This window comes from Pleurodeles waltl, chromosome 4_2 (assembly GCF_031143425.1).
Source record: "Pleurodeles waltl isolate 20211129_DDA chromosome 4_2, aPleWal1.hap1.20221129, whole genome shotgun sequence".
Taxonomy (NCBI): domain Eukaryota; kingdom Metazoa; phylum Chordata; class Amphibia; order Caudata; family Salamandridae; genus Pleurodeles; species Pleurodeles waltl.
The window spans coordinates 331,181,705-331,201,609 of NC_090443.1; the positions used below are offsets into that span (position 1 = coordinate 331,181,705).

General features: G+C 46.2%; 1 protein-coding gene across 4 annotated transcripts in view; it reads left to right on the top strand.

Moving 5' to 3' along the window:
• PLA2G6 (phospholipase A2 group VI) overlaps window positions 1-19,905 on the top strand; it is a 317,414-nt gene that overhangs the window by 278,144 nt on the left and 19,365 nt on the right. For all 4 annotated transcript variants that reach the window (XM_069231334.1, XM_069231337.1, XM_069231335.1 and 1 more), the window contains 2 exons: window positions 18,230-18,397; window positions 19,093-19,166. In XM_069231334.1, coding sequence (XP_069087435.1) covers window positions 18,230-18,397; window positions 19,093-19,166 — 242 coding nt within the window. The remainder of the gene's footprint in view (window positions 1-18,229; window positions 18,398-19,092; window positions 19,167-19,905) is intronic.

Genomic DNA, 19,905 nt, shown 5'->3' on the forward strand with positions numbered 1-19,905 from the left:
GCATAAAGATAATGGAGAATCCAGCTACCGTGGCGGCTCTCTTGCCGTGGATTGACAAAAAGTACAAGGCCCCTGAAGACTCACCAGCCTGTTTAGTGGGCTATCCAAAGGCTGATTTTGTTATTGCACAAGTGTCTCAACACCATTCGATAAAATCCTTCTACACCTTTCTCACCCTATCCGGATCGGGAAGGCAGATGCCTAGAAAACATGGGCAAGAGATTTTCATCAATGTCTGCCCTTACAGTACATGCCGCGAACGCCCATGCCATATTGGGTTGGTACGACCGGCAGATGTGGTCAGACATTGGGGCACTGATGGATCTGGTGTCAGAAGATAGGAAACGTGAGGCAAGAAAATCCTTCAGAAAGGGGAGAGGACATCCTCAGAAATAATTGACTTTGTGATGACATCGCATCTACTGGGTTCTGCCAGTTAGCAGGAGTGGCAGGTTTGAGGCTGCAAGGATGGTTAAAGTCCACCTCATTTCAACCTGAAGTCCAAACAAAAACTTGGATATGGCCTTCGAGAGTGAAGCCCTTTTTGGCAAGCATATTGATGAAGCATTGCAGACCATTAAGAGTGATATGGAGGTAGCAAAGTCGTTGGGACTCTAAAATTCTGAAAGCTGCCCTTTCGGTGAGCACGAGATAGACGGCTATCCACATATCGCGGGAGTTAGCCAGAGATTCCAATAACCATATCGACAACAATACAGACCGTATTATCAACCACTGTCCTACCACCCAACACCTGCACTAGCCTACAACAATCAAGGGTCTCGCAAAAGCAAGCCCCTCAAGAGACTACAAGAGACAGCAAGAAACTTTGACCTTTATCGAGTGTCGGCTATGCCCAATCCCCCAAGGCGTGGGAACAAACATTACCAATTAGTCCCATTATTGGTGGGATTAAGAACCGACAAGTGGGTATTAGACTGTCACCTATGGTCATACCCTAGAATTCCTGAAATGACTGCCGATAACTCCTCCAGGGGGAGTGCACCCACCTTGTCTTCACTTACTTCAAAAGGAAGCCCTCACCGTATTGAAGATTTGGGCAACATAAAAGGTCCCCCGATCTCAAAAGCGAATGGGTTGCTACTCCTGTTTTTTTCCTTATTGGAGAGAAATCAGGGGAATGGTAACCCATTCTAAATCTACAGAAGTTAAACAGATTTCTACGCAAACAATCGTTCCCAATGGTCACTCCTCTGGACATCCTCCACCTCTTAATACACAGAGACTATATGACAACTCTAAATTTACAGGATGCGTTCTTCCACATCCCCATCCCAAGCATCAGTAAGACCTAAGATTTACAGTAGCCGAGACTCATTACCAATTCAAGGTTCTCCCATTTGGTCTCAAGTCAGCTCCACGTATCTACATGAAAACCCTGGCTCCTGTGGTGGCTTCTCTGAGAAATGCTGTGTTCGATGGCATCTGTCGCTGTAGATACGCATGTTCTGCAATAGCTCGCCATCTGGTGTTGGGCCGGAGTGTTACAAGTTGTTTTTCTTCGAAGAAGTCTTTCGAGTCACGGGACCGAGTGACTCCTCCTTTTGTCTCCATTGCGCATGGGCGTCGACTCCATCCTCGATTGTTTTTTTTCCGCCATCGGGTTCGGACGTGTTCCTGTCGCTCCGAGTTTCGGAACGGAAAATTAGCTAATTTCGGAAGATTTTCGTCGGTATTGTTGCGTTCGGGATCGGCGTACTTAGATTCCACACCGCATCGAAGATCGAAGAGCTCCGGTGCCCTTCGGGGTAGTTTTTCGATCCTCCGTCGTGGCCTGGTCGGCCCGACCGCGTGCTGAAGAACGCCGATGGAACGGACCCCGTTCCGTTTCTGCCCCAAATGCCACAATAAGTACCCTTACACAGACCAACACTTGGTCTGCAACCTGTGCCTGTCACCTGAGCACAGCGAAGACACCTGCGAGGCCTGTCGTGCGTTCCGGTCCCGAAAAACACTCCGAGACCGTCGAGCCAGAAGACTTCAAATGGCGTCCGCACCGACAGCCCAACGGGAGTTCGAGGAACAGGAAGAAGAAGGTACCTTCTCGATCCAAGACTCAGACTCCGAAGGATTCGACGACACACAAACCGTGAGTAAGACGTCGAAAACCACACAAAGAAACATTTACAAGGCCCAGGGGACGCCACTGCCACCAGGCCATGGCTCGACCCATAAATTCGGTGACCGACCGTCGGCACCGAAAAAGGCCCAAACAGTGCCGAGATCGTCCGACTCCGATCGAGACACCGGCACGCAGCCTTCTCGGGACCGAGAAAGTGCTGGAGACAAGCCTCGACACCGAGATGCCGGTGTGGACACGGCTCGACGCCGAGACAGCGGCACCGAAACAGATCGACGCCGAGAGGTTTCGGCCCCGAAAAGGAAAAAAGTCTCCTCAGAGCCGAAAAAACACGCAGACAAAGTTTCGACGCCGAAACAAACTGCAAGCGACCCAGCTTCAGGCTCTTATACAGAAGAGCACTCGCTAACCTCCCAAATGCAAAAGCATAGGTTTGAGGAAGAGCTACAAGCAACTGATGTGGACCATACGCAAAAGCGTATCTTCATTCAGCAGGGGACAGGAAAAATAAGCACCCTTCCCCCCATTAGGAGAAAGAGAAGGTTGGAGTTCCAGACGGAACAAGCACCACAACCAAAAGTGGTGAAAAGAGTTACACCACCACCCTCTCCTCCGCCCGTGATTAACGTTTCACCAGCACAAACTCCATCTCACTCCCCAGCTCACACCACCATGAGCCAGGATGACCAAGATCAGGACGCATGGGACCTATACGACGCCCCAGTGTCAGATAACAGCCCGGAGGCATACCCTACAAAGCCATCTCCACCAGAAGACAGCACCGCGTACTCTCAGGTGGTGGCTAGAGCAGCACAATTTCATAACGTAAGCCTCCACTCAGAACAGGTCGAGGATGATTTCTTGTTCAACACACTCTCCTCCACCCACAGCTCCTACCAAAGCCTGCCTATGCTCCCTGGTATGCTCCGGCACGCAAAAGACATATTTAAGGAGCCGGTCAAAAGTAGGGCAATCACACCAAGGGTGGAAAAAAAGTATAAGCCGCCTCCTACGGACCCGGTTTTCATCACTACACAGCTGCCACCAGACTCTGTTGTTGTAGGAGCAGCTAGGAAAAGGGCCAACTCTCACACATCTGGAGATGCACCACCCCCAGATAAAGAAAGCCGCAAGTTCGATGCAGCTGGTAAGAGAGTCGCAGCACAAGCTGCAAACCAGTGGCGCATCGCGAACTCCCAGGCACTACTTGCGCGCTATGACAGAGCCCACTGGGACGAGATGCAACATCTCATTGAACATCTGCCCAAGGACTTCCAAAATAGGGCAAAACAAGTGGTTGAGGAGGGACAGACCATCTCCAACAACCAGATACGTTCCTCCATGGACGCTGCAGATACAGCTGCACGGACAATTAATACATCTGTAACTATCAGAAGGCATGCATGGCTCCGAACGTCTGGATTTAAACCAGAGATTCAACAAGCAGTTCTCAATATGCCTTTTAATGAAAAAGAACTGTTCGGTCCAGAAGTGGACACAGCGATTGAGAAACTCAAAAAAGATACGGACACTGCCAAAGCCATGGGCGCACTCTACTCCCCGCAGAGCAGAGGGAATTACAGCACATTCCGTAAAACGCCCTTTCGAGGGGGGTTTCGGGGTCAAAGCACACAAGCCAGCACCTCACAAGCAACACCGTCCACTTACCAGGGACAGTATAGAGGAGGTTTTCGGGGACAATATAGAGGAGGGCAATTCCCTAGAAATAGAGGGAGATTTCAAAGCCCCAAAACCCCTACTACTAAACAATGACTCACATGTCACTCACCCCCTCCACACAACACCAGTGGGGGGAAGAATAGGTCATTATTACAAAGCATGGGAGGAAATCACTACAGACACTTGGGTTCTAGCAATTATCCAACATGGTTATTGCATAGAATTTCTACAATTCCCTCCAAACATACCACCAAAAGCACAAAATTTAACAACACACCATTCCAATCTCCTGGAGATAGAAGTGCAGGCACTATTGCAAAAGAATGCAATCGAATTAGTGCCAAACACACAAATAAACACAGGAGTTTACTCACTGTACTTTCTGATACCAAAGAAGGACAAAACGCTGAGACCAATCCTAGACCTCAGAGTAGTGAACACTTTCATCAAATCAGACCACTTCCACATGGTCACACTACAAGAAGTATTGCCATTGCTAAAACTACACGACTACATGGCAACTTTAGACCTCAAGGATGCTTATTTCCATATACCAATACACCCATCGCACAGGAAATACCTAAGGTTTGTATTCAAAGGAATACATTACCAATTCAAGGTACTGCCTTTCGGATTAACAACCGCACCAAGAGTCTTTACCAAATGTCTAGCGGTAGTCGCTGCACACATAAGAAGGCAGCAAATACATGTGTTCCCATATTTGGACGACTGGCTAATCAAGGCCCATTCGTTCATACAGTGCTCAAATCACACAAATCACATCATACAAACCCTCTTCAAACTCGGGTTCACCGTCAAGTTCACAAAATCCAAAATTCTGCCACGCAAGGTACAACAATACCTGGGAGCCATAATAGACACATCAAAAGGAGTAGCCACTCCGAGTCCACAAAGAATTCAAAATTTCAACACCATCATACAACGCATGTATCCAACACAAAAGATACAGGCAAAGATGGTATTACAACTCCTAGGCATGATGTCATCATGCATAGCCATTGTCCCAAACGCAAGACTGCACATGAGGCCCTTACAACAATGCCTAGCATCACAGTGGTCTCAAGCACAGGGTCACCTTCTAGATCTGGTGTTAATAGACCGCCAAACTTACCTCTCGCTTCTGTGGTGGAACAACATAAATTTAAACAAGGGGCGGCCTTTCCAAGACCCAGTGCCACAATACGTAATAACAACAGATGCTTCCATGACAGGGTGGGGAGCACACCTCGATCAACACAGCATACAAGGACAATGGAACGTACATCAAACAAAACTGCATATCAATCACCTAGAACTTCTAGCAGTTTTTCAAGCACTAAAAGCTTTCCAACCAATAATAGTTCACAAATACATTCTCGTCAAAACAGACAACATGACAACAATGTATTATCTAAACAAGCAGGGAGGGACGCACTCCACGCAGTTAAGCCTGCTAGCACAAAAAATTTGGCATTGGGCAATTCACAACCAAATTCGCCTAATTGCACAGTTTATACCAGGGATACAAAATCAACTCGCAGACAATCTCTATCGAGATCACCAACAGGTCCACGAATGGGAAATTCACCCCCAAATTCTGAACACTTATTTCAAACTCTGGGGAACACCTCAGATAGACTTGTTTGCGACAAGGGAGAACGCAAAATGCCAAAACTTCGCATCCAGGTACCCACACAAACAATCCCAAGGCAATGCCCTATGGATGAACTGGTCAGGGATATTTGCTTACGCTTTTCCTCCTCTCCCTCTCCTTCCTTACCTGGTAAACAAACTCAGTCAAAGCAAACTCAAACTCATATTGATAGCACCAACTTGGGCAAGGCAACCCTGGTACACAACGCTGCTAGACCTATCAGTGGTACCCTGCATCAAATTGCCCAACAGGCCAGATCTGTTGACACAGCACAACCAAAAGATCAGACACCCAGATCCAGCATCGCTGAATCTAGCAATCTGGCTCCTGAAATCCTAGAATTCAGGCACTTACAACTTACCCAAGAATGTATGGAAGTCATAAAACAAGCAAGAAGGCCATCCACCAGGCACTGCTATGCAAGTAAATGGAAGAGGTTTGTTTGCTACTGCCATATTAATCAAATACAACCATTACACACAACTCCAGAACATGTAGTGGGTTACTTGCTTCACTTACAAAAATCTAACCTAGCTTTCTCTTCCATTAAGATTCACCTTGCAGCAATATCTGCATACCTGCAGACTACTTATTCAACTTCCCTATATAGAATACCAGTCATTAAAGCATTCATGGAGGGCCTTAGGAGAATTATACCACCAAGAACACTACCTGTTCCTTCATGGAACCTAAATTTTGTCCTAACTAGACTTATGGGTCCACCTTTTGAACCCATGCACTCCTGCGACATACAGTTCCTAACCTGGAAGGTGGCATTTCTCATCGCCATTACTTCCCTGAGAAGAGTAAGCGAGATTCAGGCGTTTACTATACAGGAACCTTTTATACAACTACACAAAAATAAAGTCGTCCTAAGGACCAATCCTAAATTTTTGCCAAAGGTTATTTCACCGTTCCATCTAAATCAAACAGTGGAACTTCCAGTGTTCTTTCCATAGCCAGATACCGTAGCTGAAAGGGCACTACATACATTAGATGTCAAAAGAGCATTAATGTATTACATTGACAGAACAAAGAACATCAGAAAGACTAAACAACTCTTTATTGCATTTCAAAAACCTCATGCAGGAAACCCAATTTCAAAACAAGGTATAGCCAGATGGATAGTTAAATGCATCCAAATCTGCTACCTTAAAGCTAAACGACAGCTGCCCATTACACCAAGGGCACACTCAACCAGAAAGAAAGGTGCTACCATGGCCTTTCTAGGAAACATCCCAATGCAAGAAATATGTAAGGCAGCCACATGGTCTACGCCTCACACATTCACCAAGCACTACTGTGTAGACGTGTTATCCGCACAACAAGCCACAGTAGGTCAAGCCGTATTAAGGACATTATTTCAAACTACTTCCACTCCTACAGGCTGATCCACCGCTTTTGGGGAAATAACTGCTTACTAGTCTATGCAGAACATGCGTATCTACAGCGACAGATGCCATCGAACTGAAAATGTCACTTACCCAGTGTACATCTGTTCGTGGCATCAGTCGCAGTAGATTCGCATGTGCCCACCCGCCTCCCCGGGAGCCTGTAGCAGTTTGGAAGTTACCTTCAATTATTTATATATGTATCATCTCAACCTTAAATAGGTGCATACTTAGTCACTCCATTGCATGGGCACTATTACTACAATTCAACTCCTACCTCACCCTCTGCGGGGAAAAACAATCGAGGATGGAGTCGACGCCCATGCGCAATGGAGACAAAAGGAGGAGTCACTCGGTCCCGTGACTCGAAAGACTTCTTCGAAGAAAAACAACTTGTAACACTCCGGCCCAACACCAGATGGCGAGCTATTGCAGAACATGCGAATCTACTGCGACTGATGCCACGAACAGATGTACACTGGGTAAGTGACATTTTCAATATCAGGTATTCCCATACCTCGATGACTGACTGATAAAGGCACCAATGGCCAATCAAGCATCTGAAGCCACCTCAGCTTTTTTAGCATTATCAAAAAAAAATTGGGGCTCAGGGTCAATCATCTGAAATCGACTACTTCTTCAACAACCATAGTGTTCCTAGGAACACCATCTAAAAAAAGCTTTTCTATCACAAAACAGGCAGCAGAGACTCCAACGTTTAGCCCTAGAGCTGCAAACAAAAAAGTCAGTTTCAGTGCTTCTGTACAAGTTGCTCCTAGGGATGATGTCCTCAGCAATAGATTTGGTCCCTATTGCTCACTTAAAATGGGACCTTTGCAAGAGGAGCTTTACAAGCAGTGGATACAAATAGTTGAATCCTTCAACAACCTGGTAAAGATTGCACCAAACAACAGCTCTGAAGTGGTGGTCAGAACCCCACCATCTTTCAAAAGGCCTTATATTCCTGCCTCAGGTTCCCAACTATGTCATCACCACGGACACTTCCCTAGAAGTCTGGGGCGGACATCTTTAGGACTTACAAATTCAAGGGAAGTGGTCTCCAATTCAGAAGACCACGTGCATCAATCAGCTGGATCTCAAGGCAATTTACCTCAGCCTCCAAATACAAAGAATAACAGGTGCCTTTGTGTTGGTACGCTCAGACATTACCACCAGCGTTCACTATGTCAACAAGCAAGGGGGCAGAAGATCATTATTCCTTTCCACAGAAGCACAGAAAATCCGGAAATTGACAACAGTGTTCTGAGCGAAACATGTTCCCGGAATAAGCCACATTGTGACAGACACGCTAAGCAGGATAAAGAAGACCTGTCACAAGCTGGACCAATCCACACTTAAGGAGATATTCTCTCTGTGGGGCAAATCAGGGTTGGATCTCTTCGAGACAAACAAGAACTGCAGATGCCAGTTCTTGCAAGTTGGCCTCCACATCCAAGGTCGTAGGGGAATACCTTTCCTCTCAGATGGTCTGGGATCTATGCATACACTACCCCCCTCGGAATCCACCAACATTTGCCTGAGACCATCACAAGTGCTCTTAACAATGAACCAAGGCCAGGTCCATCATCCAGAACTGACTTTTCTACACTTATGCATACTGCTCCTGAATTCAACAAATTAAAAAACCTAAACATCTCTCAGGAAGCTGGAACCTTCTCTTGAAGGCATGAGCAGATCCTACAGCAAAGCCATACAGATTGGAATAGACACGGTTCTGCATTTGGTGTCAGGAGTCAAATTTACATCCCCTTCAAGTATCACCTGAGCAGATTCTGCCATATCTCCTTTCATTGGCTCAGTCAAGTTTAGTACATTCATCTATTAAGGTGCATCTTGCTGCAATTTCCAGAAATACACGTTCAGCACACAGTCTTTTTCTTCTCCAACAGGATCATCAAACAATTTATTAAGGAACTGTTTGAAGTTTTTCCCTCAGTGAGTGCTCCTCCACCAGAATGGCTCCTAAATGTAGTCCTGTCTCAAATCATGAAAGCGCATTTCGAACCCATAGACAGAGCAGATCTCAAGTTCCTCACCTGGAAGATTTTGCTACTCTTTGCTCTGACATGCACCAGAAAGGTTAGCAAGATAACAGGCTTTTATGACTCAAAAGCCTTTCATGTGCTTTACAGATGATGCTGTAGTTCTCAGAACCTATCCAAGGTTCATCCCAAGACACCTTCGGATTTTCCTCTCAACAAACCTATAATATTGAGAACCTCCATCTCGAATCACCTGCAGAGAGGTCTTTGCATACGTTGGATCTCAAAAGGTGCCATTACATTTTACTTACATCGCACAAAACACATCACAACGAATGATCAGCTGTTGATCTCCTATGGACACATTCACAAGAGTGCTTCAGTCACAAAAACAACCATCGCTGAATGGATTTCGGCTACAATCCATTGTTGCCCCTTAGAGGCTGGTAAGCCTTTGTCAACTAAAGCCAAAGCGCATTCAGCCAGAAGTGTCCACATTAGCTGCTTAGAGTGCAGGAGTGCCTTTTGAGAAAACAAAATTTGCTGCAATGTGACAGAATGTTCATTCGCTCATGCAGCATTTTTGTTTCCAGTCAGCTCAGGGCAGTGATGCTGCCATTGGACAGTCCGTGCCTCGCCATCTATTTCACTAAGACGAGAGTCTGTTAATTTCATGTGTTTCTTTCCATAGCTCTACATATTTAAGTGTGTAACAGATTTCTATTATAATTCTTGGGTATGTCTAAATAGATTATGTTGCCGACCATCTGCAAATTGTTTTTATGCTATAAACTGTTTATAAGTACAGTAACTGCTTGCTATTCCGATTCAAGCATGTGAATCTATGAAAGATCAAATACTGGAAAAGAAAATGAGTTACCTGTAACTGCAGTTCTCCTGTATTGGTATCTTTCATAGATTCACATGCGACCCACCCTCCTCCCCATAGAGGCTCCCTTTAGCTCTCATAGGGTTATATCACACTAGTACTGGACAATCTCCTACAGGCAACAGTATCATGCCTCCTTTCAGGGGATACTACAGAGGCACATATAGAGGGAATAATTCCAAGGGTGTGGAAAGGATGCTTCCCCTTCCACCACACCCTCCACCTCAAGACAGTGACTTTCCTCATGTCCCTCGATTACTTAACACCTGTCAGGGTAAGACTACAACAGTTGTGTCACAAATAGAAAACAATTACTACAGATCAGTGGGTTTTGGCTATTATCCAGCATGTTTATTGTCTGGAGTGCATCAAAACACCTCCAAACATTCCACCTCGCAGACACAATCTCTCCAAAGAACATCTAACCCTGCTCAAATAGGAAGTACAAGCTCTTTTGCTCAAAGAAGCCATAGAACCTGTCACTCCTCAACAGCAAGACTCAAGAGTAAAATCTCTATACTTCCTCATTCCCCAAAAAAGACTGTTCACTACAGCCTATATTAGACTTCAGGCCATTAAACCTTTACATCCTGTCAGACCATTTCCATACGGTAACTCTACAGGATGTGATTTCTCTAATACAACAAAGTGACCTGATGTCTGCGCTAGACCTAAAGGATGCTTACTTTCACATTCCAATACATCCAGCGCACAGACAATACCTCAGATTTGTAATAGGGGAGGGACACATTACCAGTTTGAGGTGTTCCCGCTCGGAGTTACTACAGCTCCCCGTGTTTTCCCCATCTATTGGTAGTTGCAGCACATCTACGCAGACAGAGAGTATTCATGTCTTTCCATATCTAGATGACGGGCTCATCAAAGCCAGTACAAATCGGTTGTGTCTGCAACATACAACAACAATCCACTCTAAAATGTCTTCAGCAACTGGGGTTTACAACCAACATACAAAAGTCTTACCTTCAACCTTCACAGATTCAGCCTTATTTAGGGGCTATTCTCAACACACAGCTGGGACTACCCTATCCCAATGCAACCAAGATTCACAAAGTTGATTCAGCAATTTCATCCCACTCAAGACATAACAGTCAAAACAATCCAGAGACTTTTAGAGCTGATGGCATTTTGTATTGAAATAGTGCCATATGCAAGACTACATATGTGACCACTTCAAAAGTGTCTGGCGAGTCAACAGTCACAATCACAGGGTCAGTTACAAGATCTAATGTTGGTAGACAGCCGCACACATCACTCTACCGTAGTGGAACACACTAAACCTATCAAAAGGGCAGCCATTTCTAGACCCTGTACCTCAGATTATTCTCAGAGCGAACACATCACTCACAAGATGGGGAGCACACTTACTGTTCTCACAGTTCAGGGTCACTGGGACACCAGACATCAGCCTCTTTACATCAGTCACCTGGAACTTCAAGCAGTTCACCTAGCACTGAAAGCTTTTCTAGTTCACTTGAAAGGCAAAGTTGTCTCAGTTTGCACGGCCATGTTTTATCTACAATCGGGGGGTTGGGACATAGACTCCACAGTTATCACACCTGTCTCAGATGATTTGGCAGTGGGAAATATGTCACAACATTCACCTGTTAGCTGAACCCTTCCAGGGATGCACAACAACTTTGCTGACCTCCTCAGCAGGATGCAGCAACAAGTCCACAAGTGGGATCTCCACCTCTGAGTCCTCCTCCTATACTTTCACAAGTGGAGGTTTCCAAAGATAGACCTGTTTGCAACTGCAGAAAATGCAAAATGCCCAATCTTCACCTCCAGGCTCCCACACCCACTATTCAAGGTCAATGCTCTGTGGATGAACTGGTCAGGAATATTTGCCTATGCTTTCCCACCTCTTCCACTTCTTCCGTTTGTGGTTCGGAAGCTCAGGCAAACCTCTCTCACCCTCATTCTAATAGCTCCCACCTGGCCTCGTCAACCATGGTTTATTTACCACACTACTCAAACTTACTGTGCTGCCTTATGAAAAGCTTCCCCTCATCCCAGATCTTCTCACTCAGAACCATGGGGAAGTCAGACACCCAAATCCAAAGGAACTCAACCTTGCAGTTTAGCTCCTGAGGTCATAGAGTTACCTCATTTCTCCACGAGAATGTGTGACCATTCTCAAAAAGGCCCATAAACCCACATCAAGGACATGTTATGCTGCTAAGTGAAAATATTTGATTTCTACTGTAATAGTAAACACACTGATCTGTTTCATGCAACTGCTCAAAATATTGTCTGTTATCTATTTCATTTGCAGATCTCTGACCTAGCGTACACTTCAGTACGATTACATATGGTTGCAGTTGCCGCCTACTTACAAAACAGACAGTATTCATCACTGTTCAAAGTACCAGTCATTAAAGCATTCATGGGAGGATTTAAGAGTAATTCCACCGAGGCTTACCCCTGCACCTAAATGGAATCTTAATTTTGTACTTACCAATGGGTCCACCATTCAAACCGCTGCGTAACTGCCCTCTCTAATTTCTGTCTTGGAAGATTGCTTTTTTTGTAGCCATCACCTCACATAGACATGTTAGTGAATTCCAGGCATTTACCTTGGAAGAATCTTTCTCCCAGCTACACAGGGACAAGGTAGTCCTTTGAATTAACTCAAAATTCCTACCAAAGGTAGTCTCTTCTTTTTACCTAAACCAATCAGTTGAATTACCGGCTTTCTTTCTGCAACTTCAATCAGTTGCCGAAAGAGACCTTGATACATTAGATGTAAAAAGAGCTTTAATGTAGTATATTGATAGGACGAAAGAGTTTCGTAAAACCAAACAACTTTTTTTTTGCTTTTTCAACCCCTCCCACAGGGAAACCCATATCCAAGTCGGGCATTTTAAGATGGACAACTAAATGCATTCAAACATGCTACGCCAAAGCAAAGATAGTTTTGCCCATACCTCCTAGAGCAGACTACTTGTAAAGTAGGGCATCTATAGCTTTCTGGGCAGTATACCAATAGATGAAATCTGTAAAGCTGCTACTTCGTCAACACCACACACCTTCACTAAGCTTTACTGTGTAGCAGTATTAGAGTGGCAACAAGCAAACATAGGACATGCAGTGTACATACACCTTTTTAAACAACTGCACCACCCACAGGGTAGCCACTGCTTTTGGGAGGGCCCTGCTTTAGAGTCTATGTAAAGCATGTGTATCTACAGGCAAATATGCCATTAAACAGATTGTTTCTTACTCTGAAAGCATCTGTTCATGCAAGTGGTGCTGTAGAATCACATGCGTCCAACCTTCTCCCTGGACACCTGTGGCTGTTGCAGTACTTCTCTTAAATTCTCATAATCTGATAGAGACTTCTGGCTGCAGATTCCTTACTTTAGAATTTCCTGGAGTCAGCTAGGAATCTGGAAGTTTCCGTCGGGTGGCATCTTTCAGATCTGCGTGGCGTCATCGGCATCGTTGGAGCCGTCTGTGATGTCACAGTCGCCTATAAAGGCACCACCCAGGCACACGTATGTCAGTTCTTCTCCTTCTATGCCGGTTAAAGCGCAGATCCGGAATCGAGCTACCTTCTGTATTTTTTAACAAGCCTTTTTTTACCTTTTTGTCATAGATTTTTTTCAGTCTGTGCGAGAATGACATCTAGGAAAACTGGGTTCAAGCCTTGCGGTGCCTGCCACCGTGCCATGTCGGTGACGGACCACCCCCCATGAGGAATATCTCTGGTGTTTGGACCGAGACCAGGACTCAAAGTTGTTTTCCGACTGCTGGGCTGTGGCACCGAAAGCTTTGAGGGAGCGGTCTCTGAAGCTCAAGGTGGCCTGGCAGCCGATATCGGCTTGCGCAACTCATCTGAGGTCTCGGTCAAGGAGGAGGTTGCGGGACCGCTCCAGGAGCTCCAAGTCCTCTTCGTCCCACTCAAGTTCCTCCGGGCACTAGGAGAAGAGGCGCAAGAAGAAGAAGAAGTCTAAGAAGACTTCGACTTCACTTTGCCTGTCAGTTAACAAGGGAAGTTGGGAACGTTGACAGGGCTGACTTTGAGCTTCTCCCCCCCCTTTCCGGGAGCTGGAGAGACCCCCAGTCAAGTCAGAGTTTTACAAGGCCATGTGTCTTGTGTTTGAGCGGGCTGGCCTTGCCGGTGCACCCTTGGGCCCTGCAGGCTCAGCAGGGGCCCCATCGGGTTCCACTCCGGCAGCTTGGACCGCAGCGCTGATGGGGTCTCTTGGATCCGATATCAGATCCGGAACAATGCCAAGTCCATACAGTCGGCCTCTCCAGATGCTGGCATGCTCTCACCTCCTACAGCAGCTACGGAGGAGGGAGCATTGTATGGTATGGTGGTGCATAGGGCAGCTGAGGTTCTGACCTAGATCTGCCTACGGTGCCGGTCAGGACTAGCCTACTGACTGATGTCCTTCAGCTGAGGGTTTCCACATCGCAACCAGTGTTACCCTTTAATAAAGCCCTCACGGATGTCCTGCTGGGGACATGGTCCAAACTCAGCACAGGCGCATCTGTAAATAGGACAATTGGCCACCGCCATCACTCAGCCTCAAATAATCCTAGCTTCCTCACACACTACCCCACCCCAGAGATCTTGGTGTTCCAACCCTCCACTTCCCGTGGCGCCTTCCCTTCCAGTCCCCCAGATAGGGAATCAAAGAGGCTGACCGCCTTAGGAAGAAGATGTTTTCTTCCTCCAGCCTGGCATTGAGGTCAGTAAATACCTCATGCCTATTGGGCTATTTTTCCCATATTTTATGGGATACGGAGGCGCAAGTGCTCCTCAGGTCGCGGTGGGCGTGCGGGACACTCTCTCACAAGCAGTCAAAGATGGGAGAGATGCAGCCAAGTTTACTACCAGGTGTGGTTTGGACACGACTGACTCGCTGGGTAGAGTAATTTTGTTGATGGTGGCCCTTCGTCGCCACACCTAGCTTCATACATCTGGCTTTTCAGGGGATGGCGAGGCAAACCTTATGGAGATGCCATTCGATGGGTCCCGCCTATTTGGTGAAAAGGCAGACTCTGCTCTGGAGCGCTTCAAGGATTCACGGGTTACGGCCAGGTCCTTGCGCTGTTCGTGGATCCTATTTGGTTTTATTGGGAATCAGGAGATAGCTTAGCCTTCAAGCTTGCAGATAGCTTAGCCTTCAAGCTTGCAGGCCTGTGCCCGTGTCACCTAGTGACTTTTAACCTACTTAGCCTGCTCTGTTTTAGCGCATTTATTTAATTGTTTCTTCCAAGATGGCTGTTATAGTTAGGAAGATGTTTTGATTTCACGTTATCAGTGCCACTCTGTGAAGGCGTCACTGTCCGCATCAAAGAAAATTAATATACGCAGGTATTCACATCATGTTCTTTCCCACTTATGTGTGATAGGAACATAATGTACTTTGGAGGAATTGTTTATGTAATTGACGCCCCAAACGTGCTTTCTTATCTATTGTTTGGGAACATACCTGTGTCAGGATCTGTAGAAATACATCTCACGCAGACAAGGTTATCAGAGGGATTCCTACCAGATGCCATCAGTGCTATCTATGATACACATCGCCTTGATCCAGACCTAGCCTTCGTGTCCCTACGGAGTATGATCTAGAGACCTCATTCCAAGGTACTGAGGGTTTGGGGGCTCTTCTCATGGACATGGTACTGGCAGATCAGATTTAACACACCTAACTCTCTTTAGGTTAGACATTAGGTTCATCATGCTAGGGTATTAGGGCTTATTTCACATCTCATGTTATTGCAAGATGGTGGGGGTCTTTATATTCATGACTCATGTTTTTACAATTCTGTTCCTTGCATTGTTCATTATCCTAATCATTGCAGCCCATGCATTTTACAGTAGATTGCAGTCTTGTTTATAAAACCTACTGAAAACGTGATTGCATCTCCTTCGTTGCCTGTGTGTGTGACTGAGACTTTTTTGCTCATGTGAGAAAAGGGTAGTCTCAGTTTAACCACTACTCCCCTGAAATGTTGCTCTCTTGAGTCCATGCATAAAGGCTGCCACAAATCACCTTTTACTATTTGAGTTTCTGGTGAGGTACTGCTTGTGAGCTGAGAGGGTTGGGTCAACAGTTGCGACTTCTTGTAGGATTGACCTAGTCGCCTACAAACAAAAGTGCTGTCATCCCATAACCAGCAGTCTTGCCTAGAGCAAGAGTACAACTACGACAGGTCCTCTCGCCAACCCCTCGTCAACAGTCTGTTTTACACCCCTTTCGAGGAGTCTGAAGGGGTGGGGTACCATGCCATCCACAGACCAGCCACCGTCCTCTGTCAGATCAGCATCCTGTGCGGGGACGTGGTTGCGGTACCTTCAGACCCAGAGGGTCTGGCCAGAAGTCGTTCACCACACAGCCCCCCTCTTCTGTAGCACCCAAGTCCTCCTAGTGTGACTCTGCAAGACCACAGACGTCCAGTTGGAGGGAGGATCCAATTTCATTTCCCTCAATGGCGGTCCATAACATCGGACAAATGGGTCTTGCAGATTATACAAAAGGGCTATTCCCTCCCCTTCCAGTCTTTTCCTCTCTCTATGTCTCTATTAAAAGAATGACTGATGGAGGATCACTTAGTCTTGCTCTGCGAGGACGTTATGGCTCTTTTGGCCACAAGAGCCATAGAAAGGGTTCCAATGTCAGAAGTAGGCAGTGGTTGTTATTCCCGCTACTTTCTGACACCCAAAAAGAACAAGGGTCTTCGCCCTATTCTAGATTTGCGAAACGTCAATCTCTTCCTCAAAAAGGAGGAATTCAAGATGCACACTCTTCTCAAGTCGTGTCTGCCCTAGACCAAGGAGAGCCAGATGGTAGCGCTGGACTTGCAGGATGCATATTTTCACATACCCATCCCGTCTGCCCACGGGCGTTACTTGTGGTTTAAGGTGAGCCACAAGCACTTTCAGTTTACCGTGCTCCCATTCAGTCCCACCAGTACCCCTCCGGTGTTCACCAAAATGATGGCAGTGGTAACAGCTCATTTGTGCAGGTTAGGGGTTTTAGTCTTCCCCTACCTTGACGACTGGCCGTTAAAGGCTCCTTCGCCCCAGGCTTTCATCACCCACCTTCAGACTATGGTAAAGCTCCTGAATTTACTGGGTTTCACTATAAACGTGCCAAAGTCACATCTGACTCCCTCTCAGAAGCTCCCTTTCACCTGAGCTGTTCCTGGACACAGTGCAGTTTCGGGCTTATCCTCCGAGCAGTGAATCCAGGATATTCAGGTTATGATACTGATGTTTCGGCCTCTATGCTGGATTTCAGTGAGGCAGACTCTGAGGCTGTTGGGCCTCATGGCCTCCTGCATCCTGTCAGATGGTATATGAGGGCTCTGCCGTGGGACCTGAAGTTCACGACTGACTCACCGGGTAGCACTGTTCAGATCTCGGGGAACTGCATAAGATGTGCATTGGTGGTTAGTGCACTGCGACTGGGTGAGAGGCAGGCTCCTCTCACTTCCCCAACCAGATCTCACAGTGGTGACAGATGCGTCACTTCTGGGAGCGGTGGAGATCGGAGGCCTCTGGTCTCTGGCAGAATCCGGTCTCCATATCAATTTACTGGGGCTCCGGGCGATCAGACTGGCATTGAAAGCACTTCTTCCTGTTGTAAAAGGGAGGATGGACAAACGGTTAGTTCTTTCCATGGCTCTGCACTTCCGGTGTGGAAGTTAGTGGAAAGGGAGCTGACGTACGCACACCTGGGTGGTACCTTTATAGGCGACTGTGACGTCACAGATGGCTCCAATGACGCCATGCGGATCCAAACAATGCCACCCGACAGCATGCGCAAAGGTGTTGCTCAGCAAAACTCCCAGATTCCAAGCTGACACCAGGAAATTCTAAGGTAAGGAATCTGCAGCTAGAGTCTGCCAAATAATGCGTTACCGAAGGTAAGTAACTTGTTTTTGCATTGACATCTCATTACTAACACTTATACCCACACTCCATTGTCACCCGACTGGGGGGAAACAATCTCACAATGGAGTCGATGCCCATGCGCACTATCACAGAGTGGAGGAGTCACTTTGCCTTATGACTCAAGAGACTTCTTCGAAGAGAAAGAACTTACACACATCCAGACCCAACACTTGATGGCAGGAGTATGCACAGCATGTGAATCTACGGCACTACATGTCACGAACAGATGCTTACAGGGTAAGTAACATAATCCTTACTTAACGTTGGAAAAAAAAAAAAAAAAAAAAAAATTCACTGAAAAAATAAAATTACAGGAGTGTTATAGTTAGAAAATAGAATTTAAAAACCTTAGAAATTCACTAAAAAACAAAGGTTAATGGGACGTTATAGTTGGGTTCAGATTTTACATGTGCAAATCTATAGACATTCAACAGTTATAGTTATACTTACCTCAAGAAATTATAACTCTTACTCTACGGTAACTATAACTATCACTTGGAGGTCACTGTTTGTTGTATCTGTTTGTTTGAAAAGTCAGCAAGTCTATCCTCACCACCTTTTGTCTAATCCTGCAGCGGTGTGGAGCGGAAGTGAAACCCCTGGGTGTTGTGGTCTCCCTAGGCACAGGAAAGCCCCCTCAGGTTCAAGTGAACTCTGTGGATGTCTTTCGCCCCTCAAACCCATGGGAGTTGGCTAAGACAGTGTTTGGAGCCCGGGAACTAGGCAAGATGGTGGTGGACTGTGTGAGTATACAGGAGAATGCTGGGGGCAGATTGGTGAGTGGAGTTCGTGAAATGCTAGGCACTTCTCTCGGAGGCAGGCAAAGGAGCAAGGAATTAGGGGAGTAAAGAGGAAATCGCTGGACTGGAGAGAGAAGAGAGAGTTAAAAGGAGGGGAAGGAGGTGAGAGCGAATTAGGGAAAGGAGGAGGCGGGGTAAATTGGGGATGAGGACAAAGACAAGAAAGTAAATCGTAAAGAAGGGTGGAAGGAAATTAGGGGAAGAAGAGGAGAGCACAGAAAATTAGAGGAAGGTGGGTGAGAGCGAAAATGAGGAGAACAGGGAAATCAGATGATTAAGGTAGGGAAAAGAAAAGTCGGTTGAAAGAGGAGATGCAGAAGAGAAAGAACTTGGGAAAAGAGTAAAATCATGCTAAGAAACTGGATAGAGAAAGGAAATTGGATCAAAGCAGACAAGTGATAGAAATCCTAGGAGACAAATGGAGAGAGGAGAGGAAATAAAAGAAGTTACAGAGATAGGCAGAAGAGGGTATTGAAGTGGTGCAAGGGAGAGGAAGGTGTAACAGAAGGGGAGAGAGGAACTTAAGTGAGCACCTGAAGAGGGTAGGAAGAAGGGAAACCTTCATGGGAGAGTAAGTGCTGTAGGGAGAAGGAGTGGTTCAGGAATACAGGTGCTGATTGATGTGATTATCCTTACAGTGCACAGACGCTGATGGACCTTCAGTGGAAAGAGCTCGTGCATGGTGTGAGATGACGGATGCCTCTTATTTCAGGTAAGACTGGAGAGCAAGGGCTCGGTTTCTGAATCTCCTAACTTGAAGACCCCTTTCAGTCATCAGCCTTTGTATGTGAGCCAAATGTAAGTTGCAACAGTCAGTACCTGCTTGAATCATTTGTATCACATTGATTATGTCTCTGCCTTGACACCTTGGAAGTTAGGCCAATAGCATTCCCAGGGCTCGTGCTCCTAGAGTGACATCTATTCTGGTGTGTTTGTAAATACAAGAAGAGAGGACTCCCTTGACGCACTGAGATATGGTATGCTTAGCCCTGATTTCCATGACAGAATAGTCACCGACTGCTGTTGTGATGGTTATGCCTGTTCATTGTTACCATCTGCACCAGCCACATCCATGCTTATTAAATGAATATCCTTTTCCATCTGTGGATAGTGCCTGGATCGTGTGCTAATGAAACAAGCAGTGTTGGACTCCTGGGCTGTTGGAGTCTTACGGCCAGTTACCAACTTACCTTGCCACTGGACCGTTAGACTTGCAGAGTATCACAACAAACTACAAACTAATCATACCATTGAAAGTTAAATAGCAGTCTGTATTTGTATACTAGCATTTGTGGGGCACCTTATACCCTACCAAAGCACCTCCGGGTGGTTATGTAAGGTGCTACTCTGTGTTGACTAGTAAATGTGATTTTAGATAGAGGCCTCTGCAGGAAAAGTTTGGGTATCATGTGAGAGGTTTGATTTTTGCATAGTGATGCTTCAAACACAGG